Source organism: Perca fluviatilis, chromosome 14, assembly GCF_010015445.1.
Source record: "Perca fluviatilis chromosome 14, GENO_Pfluv_1.0, whole genome shotgun sequence".
Classification (NCBI taxonomy): domain Eukaryota; kingdom Metazoa; phylum Chordata; class Actinopteri; order Perciformes; family Percidae; genus Perca; species Perca fluviatilis.
The window spans coordinates 22,801,677-22,817,987 of record NC_053125.1 but is presented as its reverse complement, the minus strand read 5'-3'; the positions used below and the strand labels follow the sequence as shown (position 1 = coordinate 22,817,987).

The window sequence follows — 16,311 nt, the reverse complement described above, 5'->3', positions numbered from 1 at the left end:
GGTAAGAAATGAAAGTTACTAATTTTTGGAGTTCCTCAGGGAAATGGGGTAGGTAGGTCATTTTACGCTTTTGAAAACAGGACAGGTTCTGTTGTTTTTCTGGTGAGGAATGTCTGGTGGTTAAAGTAAGGGTTAAAGTTAGATGTCTGTCTCTCCGTGTTGTTGGTGGGCTGTAGAAGGATATGAAATGGATTGTTGTTAAATTAAAATAAAAAAAAAGAGACAGGTGTCAACACCAACCACTTAGCTGCACCCCCGCTGCCAGCGCCAGGATGCCCAGCAGCGCCGGAGCTTTCTGGCTCTGGACGTGACATTATAATTACAGGATGTTGAGCGGGGTAATCGGGTCTCCATGGTTACACCTTGACATTTTTGGGATGTTGATTCATCGGAAAGGGTTGAGGCTTTCTGCTGCCACCGCCACTGCCAAGACAGCTGGTGGTGAGGTCACAGCGTCTGCCGGAGGCCCGAGTCTGTGTGTGTGTGTGTGTGTGTGGATTGTCTGGTGAAGGAAAAGAAAGAAAGGTATGGAGAAAGAAAGGATGTAACATAAGAAGAGGGAGACTCTGGAGAAATCTCATAAAGGGCAAGACATTTGGCCAGGAGCTACTCATCACACAAGCTGATATCTCAAGTGTGTTTGTATATGTGTGTATGTGTGTGTGTTTGTATATGTGTGTATGTGTGTGTGTGTTGCAGGTAACGGTGTTTTTGTTAATCAAACATGCATAACTTCTCTATTTTTGCCTCTGACACAATAATCAAGTAAAATTCAACAGCCTCTGCTCATGCCAACTTTTTGAAGTCAAGGCGGCGAGCAACTTCAAGAGAGATAGAGAGAGAAAAAAAAAATCATGATGAAATTCTGGTGAAATTTCCCTTTTTTAAATAGATTTCCCAGTTACAAAGGCAAACGCGTCTCTGCTCTCTCCGTCTGCTCCTCATTCACTCAATCTGTCCTTCATTCCTCTTCCTTCCCTTTGGTCCTTACCTCCCGTTAGTCCTCCTCGCCTCATTCCTCTGTCCTGCTTTTTTGTCCTTTCCACGCATTCACACATCCATCATCCCTCCTCCTCACAATAAATATCACTGTATATTTGTATTCATCAGGTTAAAGTGTACGTATTAAGGAAGAGCTGAGCGAGAAGCCAGGATATCGTAGGCAACTCAAATAGAAGCAAAGACAGTCTTTAGAAACCAGAATTGTCCTCATTATTAGAAGTCTCTTATTATTATTATCGTTATTATTATTACTAGTATAACTGATATTAGGATAAAATAAAGTTCCTTGGCCCTTGTTGATGCAGAGAGAGAGGGTGCAGGTGATCACCAGCAGAGCAATGGTTCCATGTCGTTCCCTTTCATCCCAGCGATTCGGTTAAATCCATCAAATTCCACAGTTAAAGGGGACGTTATTCCAGTGGGACTCATTCCATTTGGCTGAAGGTGAAGTGAAGTGAGTTTCAAGGTAGCTCCGTTTAAATCCCAGTGGTTTAAAAGGATTTAATTCCATTGTTATTCCGTTGCAGATTTGAAGTTTGGTTAAAGGGAAAGAAGAAATCATGTGTTCAGAAAACCAAAACAGGGACTTTTAAGGATTAATTTCCCCTCTGAACAGTCACTTTGGTCTCCTTGTAATTCCGTAATATTCATGCCTGTTTGAATCTCCCAAAGAAAAGAAGACACATTTGTACCCTTCTAAATCTCCTCCTGTGTTCTCCTGTGGCATGCGTGGAAAATGGCAGACGCTGATAAAGACAGTTTGCCGCGAGTTTGTGAATTACAAGGGAGACATATAAAAGTCTATTCTTACTCTTAGTGTTAAGAAATGTTGAACTACGGGGTTTTTTACTGAGCGTAAAACATTCCCAGAGACTATCTGTGTGTGTGGTGTATCGCCTAAAGCGGGAAAGGCTCAGGGGAAGAGGCAGTATTCAGTGGGCCGCGCAACATGGCAGCTCATTTTAAATCGTTCTCAATCCAGTTTTTACAGTAAATGAATGTCATGAATCTCACTGAGTGAGATCATCTGAGTGGCTTGAAAACCACTCTGAAGTTACCTTGCTAGCTAGTTAGCTCACTGACTGGCAGGTTACTTTGCTAGCTCTCTCGCGCTCTAGCTAGCTAGCCCACTCCGTATAGCTTGCGCAGGGCATTCTTTTCAAACTGAAAGTGGACAATGACGTGTCCGCGCCATACTCCAACCAGATGATGTCAAACTGTCTTTATGAACATCTGCCATGTCAGGATCCCTTCTGTCCTCGCTCGCACGCATCACCAGAACCATCACTGATGCCGCTCCGTGACTTCTCGCCCCTCCACCCCCCTCTCTCTCTGTCTCTCTCCCTCTGAACGTGTTCAGCCATTTTGCAAACATACAAAGTCCCTCTCTCCTATAGCTGCGTGGTGACAGAGTCCTCTATGACCTCACAGCTGTCCTCTGTGACATCGTCGCAGGGTCCCATATACCCGCCAATCATCATCAGCCCTCCTCCTCTTCTCGCCCCTCCTCCGTCGACGCCGCCCTCGCCCACTCCTCCCGCGCCTCCGCCCTGGAAAATGTCCTCGCTGGAGTCCAGGAGGCGCGAGCTGGACTCGGACATGTTGGAAGCACAGTGCAGGGATTGGCAGGGGCACGGGGGCGGGAGGGGCAGCGCCAGAAGCGAGTCCCGCCCGTTGGCTCTCCGCGGGGAGAAGGAAGGGTTGCTGACGTCGACCGAGCGGCCCACCTCGTTCAGGCGGGTCTCGCTTCGGGTCACGCCGCTGAGTCCGAAGTCGGAGTGAGAGCTGCCCAGGGGGCGGAGCAACCCGTCGGAGATGGTGTAGGAGGGCGGGGACTGGAGCGGGAGAGGCATGGGCGGGGATCTGCGCTTGGAGCGCGAGAACAGGTAGGAGAGGCGCTTGAAAGAGTCCGCCTTTGATCCCGGAGCCGAGAGGCGCTGCAGGCGGGTCCTGGTGCGGGCGAACGATGAGGAGAAGGACGAGGAGAAGGACGAAGATGGGCAGGGCAGGGTGGCGGTGGAGGAGGAGGATAGAGGGATGACGCTCGTCTTCAGCCCGTTGCTCTTTGGTTTCCCCTCCTCGTCCTCCTCTTCCCCCCATCCGACGCCCTCCTCCAGCTCCTCCTCCTCCTCCCTCTCTCCCTCTCCCCCTCCATCTGTCCGGGTCATCCCAGAAATGGAGCGCACCAGGGCGGACACGCCGAGCGTCGGCGACCTCGCTTCGCCCTCCCCCGGGGTCATGAACATCACGCCCTTTGACCTCGGGCCTTCGCCGCCGCCGTCGCCCGACTCGCTGTCGTCCTCTGATGCCATGGCGCCGTCGTCTCTCGCTGCTTCGCTGGAGGAGTACTGTCGCCGGGGAGGGCGCCGGTTGCCGAGGAGATCCAGGACCTCGTAGCGGAAACTGGAGATGTCCTGCTTCAACTCCTGGAAAGAGACCAAGACAAATGGTGTCATTTAATGTAAATACCGCTGATAGTTAAAATGAGTTCTGTTGTTTTAGTGAAATCTCTCTTCTTTACTTGAAAGTATTTTAAACTTAACAAGGATATGTGTGAAGGATGAAATGTGTAGAGAGAGGGGCCAAGAAAGAAAAAAAATCAATACGGGAGCAAAACAACATGTTTTATCAGGAAGGCTGCTTTCAGGAAGTTTATTCAAAAAGCTTGAAATATCTGACATTCTGGGGAAAACAGAGAGCGAGAAAAAACAGAGGAAGAAGAGGGTGAGGAGGGGAAGTGGAAGAGATGAGACTGGTGACTGACTGAGAGAGGGGAGGTGAAACATCAGTTTGGAGAGGCAGAGAGGGTGAAGAGGAGGGTAAGGACTCAGGAGGATGGAGGTGAAGAGAGAGATCGAGGTCAAGAGACAAGCAAAAGAGAGAAAGAGTGAGCAGATAAGTAGAGGTAGTGACTGAAGAGAGAGGAGGGAAAAGACTTTCACTTTAACTAAACAAACTGCTTAATTCACTTCATTAAATAATATACACTTGGTTGTAATGTTGAATTTAAGGGTAATGTATTTATTCTTTCTTGTCCAATGAGAGTTAATATTGTATTTAGTTTTAAGGATAGTAATTCTTGTGTGATGCGTTATGATTTTCTCTGCCTCTGACTCAACGCTGTTAACAGCAGCAGCGTGGTCTGTTGTTGTTGTGGTGTTTATTCCTTCATCTTTCTTTTCTTTTTTTAAAGGGGCTTTTTGCTTGCAGGTTTGTCTCCCTCTATAGCTTCGGAATAGATATTTGGCAACACTGTGTAAGAACTTGCTCGGTCAGTCTGCCGTTTCCTCTTTCTCTGTTCCTCCGGCAATGCTTTCCTAGCTTTCTGGATGGGGGCGTTTATGTGTGCGGTGCTGTGAAGCAATTCGTTACATCGCAAGACTTCATATCACGTGATGCTTCCTGACGCTGCTCGCCGGCCGAAAGTTGCAAGGGTGGTTTCTCCGCTCACAGGCGCTAGGGGGGAGCGAGACGACCACCATTCAACCCGAAACAAAGCCATATAACCTTTCCAATGACTCTGAAGCTGTTCAGTTAAGGTAAATTAAGCAAAAAAAATAACAGCATAGTTCCCCTTTAAAACAAAAGTGCAGCATGTTCAGTGTCACAGTGTTGAAACTATTTTCATTTGGATTGAATTGAGTTCGCTAACAAGTTGAATTCAGCCTGTAGCTTTATTACAGTATCAGATCATTACCATAAATGCAGATGTAAACATTCACTCTGTTGACTTCTACTGCGACTCACCTGCTTTTTTTCTCTCCCCGACGTACTGTACCAACGAGCTACGGGCCAAATAACGAACCCTTTCATTCTTTCACATACCATCACAGCCACCTTTTTCTTTTTTCGCTTGCCATATGCCGCACATGTGGCTTTATTCCTCAGAGAATAAAACACTGTGATTTACTTCGACATGCACCTGATGTTAGATACACGTTTTAAACACACTCTCTGCCTATTTATAACTACTCAATTCTGCGCACGCACACGCACACGCACACGCACGCACACGCACACACACACACACACAAAGTGATTCAGCTCCATGTGCACCTGATGTTGTTTTTGCGTTGAAAAGCCCAAAGGAACTTTCCACTTCAAAGCCCAGGCTGGGCTCCAGAGGCATCATGGGAAACAGACTCTGGAGCTAAAACAGTTTGGAATAATTTACGGCTCAGAAGATTTGATTTGAATCTCTCCTCAAGGATTATCGACTGGACTGTTGGTATCGATCAGAGCTGTAGATTTGGGGCAGGGGACGAGGAGAAAATAAATAAATATTTTCATCTTTGAATAAATCTTTATTTAAACTCTACAGTGTTTTGAGCCAGACAACCTTTTTGTTGCTCCATTTATGTTTTGCTATCATCTGTTTGTTATTTATTTATTTGGATCCCCATAAGCCGTCACCATGACAGCAGTTGCGAGTCATCAGTGGTTTCCATCTTAAAAAAAAAAAAAAATTGACCCACCTTAAAGTTCTCCTCCGTTAGTCCCTCGTCCGTCTTGGCGCTGCGTATCATGGCCGCCACGTACCTCTTCACCAGGCTCCGGATCACTTCCTGTTGGAGAGAGTCGCCATGGTTACTTACATGGTTACTTTACTGTCTTGGTATCTCATTATTCGCTCATATGTTTGGGCTTTTCTTTCTTTTGCTGTCAGAAAAGTGAGTACAGTTTTATCCTAAATGTTTTCCTGGAAAGAACGATGTCAGTGTTGTACACTTTAAATATATAAATTAAAGTATATGACGACAACAAACAATGATAATATTCAATTCAGAGGGACTCTCCGATGGAAAGAGAGAGGATGAGTGGGGAAAACTGTGGTAATTGTAGCCTATATGTGGCTGTGTGTGTGTGTGTGTGTGTGTGTGTGTGTGTGTGTCTCTGTCCGTCCGTCGGTCTCTCTCTCCAGCTGCACTGTGGACTTCCTGTATGTGATTACCTGCCTGGCTTGACACAAACGCTCGCATCTCGCGCAAGAAATAGAGGAGACGATGAAACTATCGCTGCAGTGAGCGGGTTGACGCGGACGATACGCGGACGCTATGCGGACGCTACGCGCCCGGTATGAACAGACAGATTGGATAACATGGGCGCCAAAATAGAAATGGCTACTCTCTGCTCTTCTTCTGTGTTTGCTCTGCTCCTTAGTTTAGATTTCTTCTCTTTGTTTTACACAAACTTTTAATTTTAAGTTAACATATCTTACGCGCACGGTGTGTTTTGGCTGTTAGACTGCGTTTGAAAACCTCTGATCTGCAGAAATAATTTGTGTTGAAATGTTAACTCCATTAGAAGTAAGATTTCATTCAAGTTTAAAGAAATAATATTTTTAAAATGTCTTTTCAAAGCCATGATTAAGGACATATAATAATAATAATAAATTGAATTTATATAGCGCTTTTCATGGACTCAAAGTCGCTTTACAGGGCAGGGTAGATTATAAAAACATAACAAAACAAAACGAGCAAACAAAACAAGTAGAACAAAACAAGATACAGATGAAAAAGGGAGGGGGGCAGGTGGACTATGGGTAGGCTGAGGTGAAGAGATGGGTCTTGAGGCGGGACTGGAAGATGGTGAGGGACTCAGAGGTGCGGATCTCTTGGGGGAGGGAGTTCCAGAGCCTGGGAGCTGCTCTGGAGAAGGCTCTGTCCCCAAAACAGCGCAGGTTGGACTTTTGGATGGAGAGGAGACCGGCTGAGGTGGATCTGAGGGACCGTGAGGGTTGGTAAGGGGAGAGGAGGTCAGTGAGGTATGAGGGGGCCAGATGGTGGAGGGCTTTATAGGTGAGGACCAGGATTTTGTAGGTGATCCGGTGGGAAATGGGAAGCCAGTGGAGTTGTTTTAGGACTGGAGTGATGTGGTGCCAGGATTTGGAGCAGGTAATGAGGCGGGGCGCGGAGTTCTGGACCAGTTGGAGTCGGTTGATGTTGGTAGAGCTGATGCCGAGGAGAAGTGAGTTGCAGTAGTCCAGTCGGGAGGAGATGAAGGCGTGAATGAGTCTTTCAGCAGCGGGGGTGTGAGAGAGGGTCTGATTTTGGCGATGCGGAGGTGAAAGAAGGAGGTTTTAATGACTTGACGGATGTGAGGCTCAAGGGAGGGGAATCAAAGATAACGCCACGCGTTGCGGGCCTGGGGGAGATGGGGAGACAATGGTGCCGCCGATGGTGGAGAGTGAGGTTATTGGTTTTGCTGAGTGTGGATTTGGAGCCGATCAGAAGGAATTCTGTTTTGTCGCTGTTGAGTTTGAGGAAGTTGTGTTGCATCCAGGTTTTAATAGCTGACAGACAGGAGTTGATGTGGGAGAGGGGAGGATTGTGGGGGGATTTGGTGCTGAGGTAGATCTGGGTGTCGTCAGCATAGCAGTGGAAGTCCAGGTTGAAGTGGCGGAGTATCTGACCAAGAGGGAGGATGTAGATGATGAAGAGGAGGGGCCAAGCACGGAGCCTTGGGGAACACCTTGAGTGAATGTGGCTGTGGCAGAGGTGTGGTTGTGGGAGAGATATGAAATGGGATCTTGTAGGGAAGGTGGAGGAGGAGCCCGAGTGCAGTGACCGTCGATAACCGGGTCTCTTGAGTCTGGTGAGAAGGGTGTTATGGCGCTCACAGTATCGAAGGGGCTGCACTCGGGTCGAGGAGGATGAGGATGTTGAGGGAACCGTGTTGTAAGCAAAGGTGAGGAAGGTCGTTGAGGACTTTGAGGAGCGGTTTCTGTGCTGTGTAGGGGCAAAACCAGATTGGAGAGGTTCGAATAGGTTATTGGCAAGAAGATGGGTTTGTAGAGTTGTGAGGCTACTGTGCGTTCCGGAGGGTTTTAGACAGAAAGGGGAGGTTGGATATTGGGCGTAGTTGTTGAGAGAGGAGGATCCAGACCAGGTTTTAAGGATTGGGGTGACAGCGCAGTTTTGAAAGCAGAGGGGACAGTTCCAAGGGACAGTGAGGAGTTGAAGAGGTTAGTGTGGTAGGGGCATAGGACCGGGAGGCAGGACTTCAGAAGTGGAGTAGGGAGGGGGTCAAGGGAGCAGGTAGTGGGTTTTTGGAAGAGCTGATGAGTTTGGAGATTTCAGGAGGAGGACCGGGTTAAACTGGGAGAGGAGGAAGTGTGGAGGAGGGGCCGGGAGTTCTGGAGGGATGGAGAGAGGAGGGTCCAAGGTAGGTGCTGGAGTAGATCCTGGAAGGTCAGATACAGGGGATAGGGATTTGTAAAAGAGATTGATTTTGTCAGTGAAAAAGTGGAGGAATGAGTTGCAGAGATCCGAGTAGAGGTAAGGAGGCTGTTGGTCCGAGGCTTGATGAGGTTGTTGTGTGTGGTTGAAGTGGGAAGAGGGTTCTGGGGTTTTGGCAGGGTCGGTGAGGTGATTGGTGGAGAGGTAGGCAGATTTGGCAGCAATGAGGGCCATTTTGTAGCGGATGAGATGGGATTTATAGGCTTCATGATGGACTGTGAGGGATGATTTCTTTGTCAGACGTTCACGTTGGCGCCCAGTTTGTTTCATTTTTCGGAGTGCAGGTGTGTACCAGGGTGAAGAGGTGTTAAAAGTTACGAAGCCGTTTTGTTTTGAGGGGGGCCAGGGTGTTGAGGGAGGTAGACAAGGTGGAGTTGAGGTGGTCTGTGAGGTCATCGGGTGAGGTGAGGGTTTGAGTCCAGGTGGAGAGTGGTGGAGAGCAGGTCAGAGAGATGGTGGGGATTGATAGATTTGAGGTTGCCGGAAGGTGATTTCTCTTTTGAGGAGGCGGGGGCGGGTTGGAGAAGGGATGGTGAACCGTTTTAAAAAAGAAAAAGGAAGGGGGGGGAGGGGACAGTAGCAACGGTTCCAGGTCGAGGATGTGACCTTTTTCATGGGTGGGGAATGTGACATGTTGGGTGAGAGAGAAGTTATCCAGTAAAATTTTGAATTCTGATGAGGAGCTTGCTGTGGGGGAGTCCATGTGGATGTTTAAGTCACCGAGTAGCAGACGTGGAGAGAGAGATGAGGCTAGTGTGAGGAGTTCAGTAAAATCAGAGAGGAAGGAGGGATTTGGTTTAGGTGGCCGGTAAATGAGGATGACTGTCATGGAGGAAAGAGTTTTGAAGGCGAGATATTCAAACGATGATACTGAGGGGAGGGTGAGTTCTGTGATCCGGAAGTTCTGATTGAAAATGACGGCGAGGCCACCTCCACGGTGGGAGGGGCGGGGTTTGCAGATGTAGTTGTAGCCAGGGGGGGATGCTTGGTTGAGGGAGAAGAAGTCGTTGGGTTGTTGTTATATACGTCCTATATATGATAATAATACATATAATTACATAAACATAGGTTTATGGCCCTGAACCAAATGTATATCTTGCTTAACTTGAAGCCTGTTTCTTTAGTTGAACACATACAAAACTGGTATTCTTCCCCTGTTCATTGAGGTTCAAAAATATTCAAGTGGGCTCATTTTTCTTTTGTATTGTAAATACTATGATGATTTAAAAGTGTGCAATTTCCATAGTTGCTTATTTTCGGAGTTAAATATTCACAAACTTTGTTTCAGTCGCCTTTTAAAAGAAGGCGACTACTAGCATTTACTCTGATTTCTCTACTATTATAACGTAAATGTTTACATCAGGGATTTATGAATTTTCTTTGAAAATTATTCAAATTGGTTTTCTGTATTTGTTTGGTCTTCTGGTGGTTTTGTTTAAAATTGTATACACTTGCATGATTTTGTAGTGTTTCTTAAGCCCATGCAGGTTCTATTAAATAATACTAAAAAACATTCATATATTTCTATGTATGGAGGTTTGCTCCTCGGCGCAGCGGTCGCGGGTTCGACTCCGGACTGCTTCCCTTTGCTGCATGTCATTCCCCCTCTCTCTCCCCTTTCATGTCTTCATCTGTCCTGTCAAAATAAAGGCCTAAAATGCCCCCAAAAAAATCTTTAAAAAAATACATTTATATATATATATTTTTTTTATATTTTTTTCTCAAATGTTTAGTGCTTAAATAAAAAGGCAAGGAACAATTTCCATTCATTATTGTCAGTATTTTTAATGGTAATGTATAAAACTATTACTTTGTGATCATTTACAACTGGCTCAAACACACAATTAATGCTTCAGAATATTTCATCCTAACTGATGGATTTAAATGGTATTATCTCATTAAGTAATCAGCCAATGAGGCGAGTGACCATCATTGATTTAAAGACCTAATACAAATTTCACCAGCATTTGGTGCTCAGTGGGTGTTAATTCAACACACACACACACACACACACACACACACACACACACACACACACACACACACACACACACACACACACACACACACACACACACACACACATACACACACACAGCATCCTCCCACAGTCAACACCTGTGACTGCCAAACGGGACGGTCTGGCATGCTGTCACTCTCCGCCTCTGCCAGAAACGCACCACACACTCTGTTAAAGGGAAGGGCAGATTCCTGCTAACAATTCTGAAAAACATGGACAGGTCTCAAAGCAACAATCAGCGCTGCCAAACACAAAGTACTGGCGTTCCTGCGTCTGCACTCGCTGCCAGTGCTGAGGTGTCAAAATACAAGAAATCCATCTCGGCTGATTCGCTGCACAAATTCTTATAAAAATCCTCCCAAAAAAACTGGACATCAGAATACCAGTCGTGGCTGCCAAAAAAAATATCCTGTGTTTCTGAAGAGTTTAGAAACTTATATTAGAGTACACGGTGTACTGACACAACCTGGAGTACACTCCTACATCACTGCAGCAGGGTGAGGAGATGAACCACTGGAGGTCAGCAAGAGAAGGTTGCGGTTAAGCCGCCTACACATAATCAGCAGTAAAACGGCCAGGTAGGACGCAAAGCATAGTGCAGACACTTCAGAGCAGTGCAGATATGTCATCAGCGCTTCTGGCTACCTCTTTATCTCAGTGGCTGCGCCTTGAGAGGCCAGCGGGAAATTAGAGCAATGCGCCATGCTGAGGGTAGCGCTTCCTTCAAGTTGCCTCCACCGCTCTCCCCAGTCTCGTGTCGTAGATATCTGCAGCTGCCAGACTCCCTTTAGAAAACCTCTCATTTTACTGCAACAGGGTCTGAAAATCTGTCAGTGCAGGTTCTGGTTCTCCCTTCCCTCCAGCGGGCGGTAGTGTAAGCTGAAGGAGTTTCATCAGATTTTGTGGGGAATCAGACCCGGTGGAAAGCATTAAGAATAACTGGATAGAAATAGCCAATCTTTTCGCTGATGGTCTTGTTTGCTTATGTAAGTCATAAAGAGGCATCAAATTGAGACAACCAGTTAAAAACTCCTTGTAGTAACTTTAAGTTGCAGTTAAAGAAATAACGACCTGTACTTTTTCTTTAAGTTATGCTGGAAGAGCAGCCCGTTCAGGTTGGATCAGGTAGTGGACTGGTGAGAAGCGCACACACACACACACACACACACACACACACACACACACACACACACACACACACACACACACACACACACACACACACACACACACACACACACACACACACACACACACACACAGGAAGCAGTGATGGTTGTACAGACCTGGTAATGCTGGTTCTGTATCAGACTGTCTGCGTGGCGTTCCTGCAAACACAAAAGGAGACCATGTTAAAAACATTATGTTTCTGTATTCCTCAGATAACCTGGATAAATTGAGTTTTTGGATTGTATATTTATTTGTTGTTGTTTATCGTTATCGGGCCCCCTCCGAAAAGCTTTTAGTAGCTTATTTGGGGTTCCCCATTTCACGTGGCTTATATATGATCATTGTGTTTGATGATACATTGATGACGTGTGAAATAAACGTGGTTATTAAATGTGAAAACGGTATCATAAACACTTTTTTCTTTTCTTTAAATTTTTTCTTTTCTTTACATTTTTTTTTTCAATTCCTTAAGCACTAATTTAAAACACCTTAGACCCTTTGCAAAATGAAACACTTACATCTTGGTTCCCTACCCCTACATTAAATGTATTAATATTTAAATGTATTAATAACGATGGAGTTCAATCTCCAAAACATTGTACATTACATGCTGTTGTACATTAAACCTTTTGCATATCTGCAAACAAGTCTCTCCTGATTGAAACACTGTTAGCCCAGCAAACAAACAAAAAAGATCTGAAAAAAAAACCTAAATACTGGACTTACCTGCTACATGTTTCTAGTGCTTAAACCTGATTGGTGTGTCTACAGTTAAAGTTTTTCTCAATTGTTTACACACAAATACAGTACTGGTATTTGAGACACAATGACCACAACATGTAACTCATGCACCAACCCCCTGAACCAATTCTGCTAAACTACAAGCACAATTCCTTGCCCTAATATATGCACACTGACTCATCACATGGGCAAACACCTGTCACACAGTTTTACAATTAGCAAACAGAGCTTTAGCATAAAAGGGCAACAGGTGAGTTATTCTGTTTGGGAGCAATGGATGCCAACATTGGAAACGGAGGCAGAGCCAGAGCCAGAGGAGTGAGAGTAAGAGGAGGAGGACAAGGACGAGGAAGGCCAAGGACCGTAACCTCTGATGAGATCCGAGCCACTTTGGTTGACCATGTGGTCAACCATGGTCTAACAATGAGGGAGGCATGGCAAAGGGTACAGCCAAATTTGAGCAGGTACACTGTAGCATCCATCAACCGGACTTTCCGAAATGAGAATAGGTAAGAAATCTACTCTCACTAGAAAATTGCAGTACTGCATATCAATACAGTACTCAATAAGTAGAGTACAGTACTGCCTGTGGACTTGGTTTCAAGTATTTGGGAAATGTATTCCTACTTTGTATTCCTACACAGTATTTACAGTATGTTACTATTTGTTTGGCAGAACTGAAAGATTACCAACACAAGGTGGTCGGGAACGTCTTCTGTCTCCTCAACAGGAAACTGAAATCATGAACATGGTCCTAGAAAATAACGCCATAACATTACGGCAAATACAAGAGAAAAATAATAGAAAACAATCAGATATTTCAAAATATTGATAGGGTAAGCTTATCAACACTGGACCGTGGACATCTGAAGATGAAGCAGGTCTACAGGGTGCCATTTGAATGCAATTCAGAAAGTGTCAAAGAATTGCGATATAACTATATGCAAGGGAGTCCTATACAATCCCACAATTGATGCATACTCGCAACACTGTATAAATTATACATATTTAGTATTAGTGTTGTAATCATAATGATTGTGCTTCACAATAGTGGCCCCTCCATGTCTATTTCTGATATTTCCGTGTGTTTCCATATTCTCCATTCCTCAATCCTATTGAGGATTTTTTTTTCTGCCTGGAGATGGAAAGTGTATGACCGAAATCCACAAACGCGCATACCCATTCTTCAAGCTATGGAAGATACATGTGGAGATATAGCAGTTGATGCATTTCATGGCTGGATTTGCCGTGCTAGGCGATATTTCCCCCGCTGCTTGGCCAGGGAAAACAATGCTTGTGATGTGGATGAGGTGCTGTGGCCTTACCGAAAAGTTTTTTTTTTTACTGTAACTGTATACAGTAAATTCTTCTGTTGTTTTGTATGTAGACCACTGTATGTGCAACTCTGCGTTGGTTGGGATATACACTGTGTACATGGTTTTTGTGCTGACTGACTGGCTGACTGTGCTTCTAGTGGTGCACATCTGGGCCAATGTTTTGCTCCTTGAGTGTAAGGTTTTGATAACTGTGTAATTCTTTTGATTTCAGTGTGTAAGCAATCGGCAAAAACTGTAAATAGTAACGCCCTCTTTTGAAAAATGATTGTTAGCATCAAAATGGAGCAAAAGAGAACCGGTAACAAATTGCCTTTGGCTGATAGAATGACACTTTCACAGCCTGCATCCTTCATATTGGAGAGCTGCTGAGTAATGAACTCCAGTTAATCAGTTTTCTCCATTAAAAATTAATATATTACTTCTTTGGAGAGAGAACTTCTGCTCTTCATTTACATTTCGAGGCCTTTAGCGGATCCTTCCATCCCATTAAACCACAATCATCTCAGTGACAGGCAGATATGAGCAGAACTGTCTCCTCTTCTCACCTCATCAAATGTTGGAACCAATTGTATCAACTGTGTTGAGAGCATTCATGCAGCTTTTTGTAACTCAGGGCTTGGCAAAGTAAGACAATAAAGAGAGTGCATTCAAATCAGAAAATAAGTATTATTCCAGCAAATAAAAACAAATTTATGTGAAGATATTTACGCTTCCACTGCGTGAACCTTGCTAAAGTTATAAACTTTAAACCGGGATATCTCAATATTGCCTTTGCAATGTTATTGTAAACCATAATCACAAGATACAAGAGTGATAGTCGCTTCTTATTATAGAAGATTTTGAATATGATTAGATTCATAAGTGATTGTTATGGAGGACCTTTATGTCGACCATGCACTAGAAGACTGAAAAGACTTTTAAAAGACTAAAGTCTGACACCCTCTCTCATCCGAAGACAATAGGACTTATATTATATTTGTTCTTGCAAAAAGCAATAACAGTAAAATAAGAAAATAATACAGTCTTGTTTGTCCTTGTCACTTATGATCCAGACATCCAATGACATATAGATGAAAACCAGCAAGATCTAAAAAGTGTATCGTAAAAATGTGGCTAAAAACTGGATAAAAAGTCAATTCATGACAGCTTCTGGCAGACAACCAAAACGGTGACGCATGCTCAAAGGAGATATGACGCCATCGGCAAAAAGATTATTGCCTTGGATTTTAACATTGTTGAAAACATTTGGGATAATGTCAGTACACAACTCTACAAAATATATAGAAACAGACATGTATCAATGTGTTGTCAACCTGCACTCATCCTCCCCACATCTTCCTCTAACCATCTATTTCCGCCTATCATCGCCTTCAATATCTCATGCTGTTTTTCTGCTTAGTCTGTCAACACACACACACACACACACACACACTCTCTCTCTCTCTCTCTCTCTCTCTCTCTCTCTCTCTCTCTGACTTGATCAGATCTCTGCGGTGCTGTGTGGCTCTGTGAACCTATGTGGGCTGGTTGGCTTATATAACTCAGCTGACTTCAGCTGAGGTGAACATGCCAGCTGCACTCAGTGTGTGTGTGTGTGTGTGTGTGTGTGTGTGTGTGTGTGTGTGTGTGCACTGCTTGCTCACAGTCTCTCTCCAGATGACTAGATTGTGTTTATGTGTTCATCAGGACGTGTTTATCTGCTGATGTTCCTTCTGTGCTCAAAGACACACAGCTGATGTCACACAATGTCCCGTCTGATTGTATTTCTGTAAATTATATATCCCCTTCGCTCACTTCACTCCTTCTGCTATGAATTTATTTATTTTTTATGCTACTTTATACAACTTGTACGTAAGTATGACGGAGTTAGTTTACAATCTGTCATCATCTGAGCTTCTCATGTTCCTGTTGGACTCTACGCGATGATGTTGGTGAGAAGTTATATCATCAAACGAAACAAAATGAAACTGAATTTACCCTGACGAGTGAGCATGTTTTCTTTGCCTTGTGCAGTTGCTTTAAACCTATACCGTTCACAGTAAACCAGAGCTCGCATGTGAATCCTCCAGTGACTTGTTAACATGAATATCAGCATATGGCCTTTCATCCCGGCTGAGGCTCGTGCAGCTTGTTTGCATGGCTGTTGAGTGATGGGCATAAATGAACATTTCTTCTCGACTTTGTCTTGTTTGTCAGAGAGACTTGCGAGTTACCCTGACTGTCCCAAAGCGCTCGCTGGTTTGATCCGGGCAGCTGCAGCTTGTCAATCAAACTCAAAGTCAATTTTACTTTTGTTTTTTCATATACAGATGAATAAACAAATGTTGCTTCTCTGAGGCGTAGAAAGCTCAACATGGAGGACACAAACAATAAAAGGCAAAAATAAACAATCGAGAAAACCTGCTGTGTTTAAAAGATCAACTAGACATAATGCTATAAATAATAAATATGTCCGATGTTCTGGTACTGGCCTTGGAAGATTTTGTACAGGGCCGCGACAAAAACATAATAATAATAATAATAATAAAAATACAGTGTGTGGTGCATTTTTCATCATCACTCCGGTCACATCCACAACAATATACTGATTTTAAATGAAATATATTATCGGGACACAAGTTATTCATCATCCCATCTTAGCATTTAATAGTACGTGAAATCTGTGAGGACAGCACCTCACTGAGTGTTGCTGAGAGGTCTATATACATATGTTCTTTTTATTATTATATTATAATTATAAGTAACTTCAACAAAAACAGAACAAATACAGTTTGTGTTTGTGTTTAGTTTCTCTGTCTTTTTC

At 44.3% G+C, this 16,311-nt stretch overlaps 1 protein-coding gene across 2 annotated transcripts in view; it reads right to left on the bottom strand.

The window, feature by feature from the left end:
- Positions 1–871: 871 nt before the first annotated feature.
- Positions 872–16,311, bottom strand: part of trpc5a (transient receptor potential cation channel, subfamily C, member 5a) — a 152,243-nt gene continuing 136,803 nt past the window's right edge. For both annotated transcript variants that reach the window (XM_039822782.1, XM_039822783.1), the window contains 3 exons: positions 11,547–11,588; positions 5,478–5,567; positions 872–3,428 (listed from right to left, as the gene is read on the bottom strand). In XM_039822782.1, the coding sequence (XP_039678716.1) occupies positions 2,394–3,428; positions 5,478–5,567; positions 11,547–11,588 (1,167 nt within the window). In that variant the 3' untranslated portion in view covers positions 872–2,393. The remainder of the gene's footprint in view (positions 3,429–5,477; positions 5,568–11,546; positions 11,589–16,311) is intronic.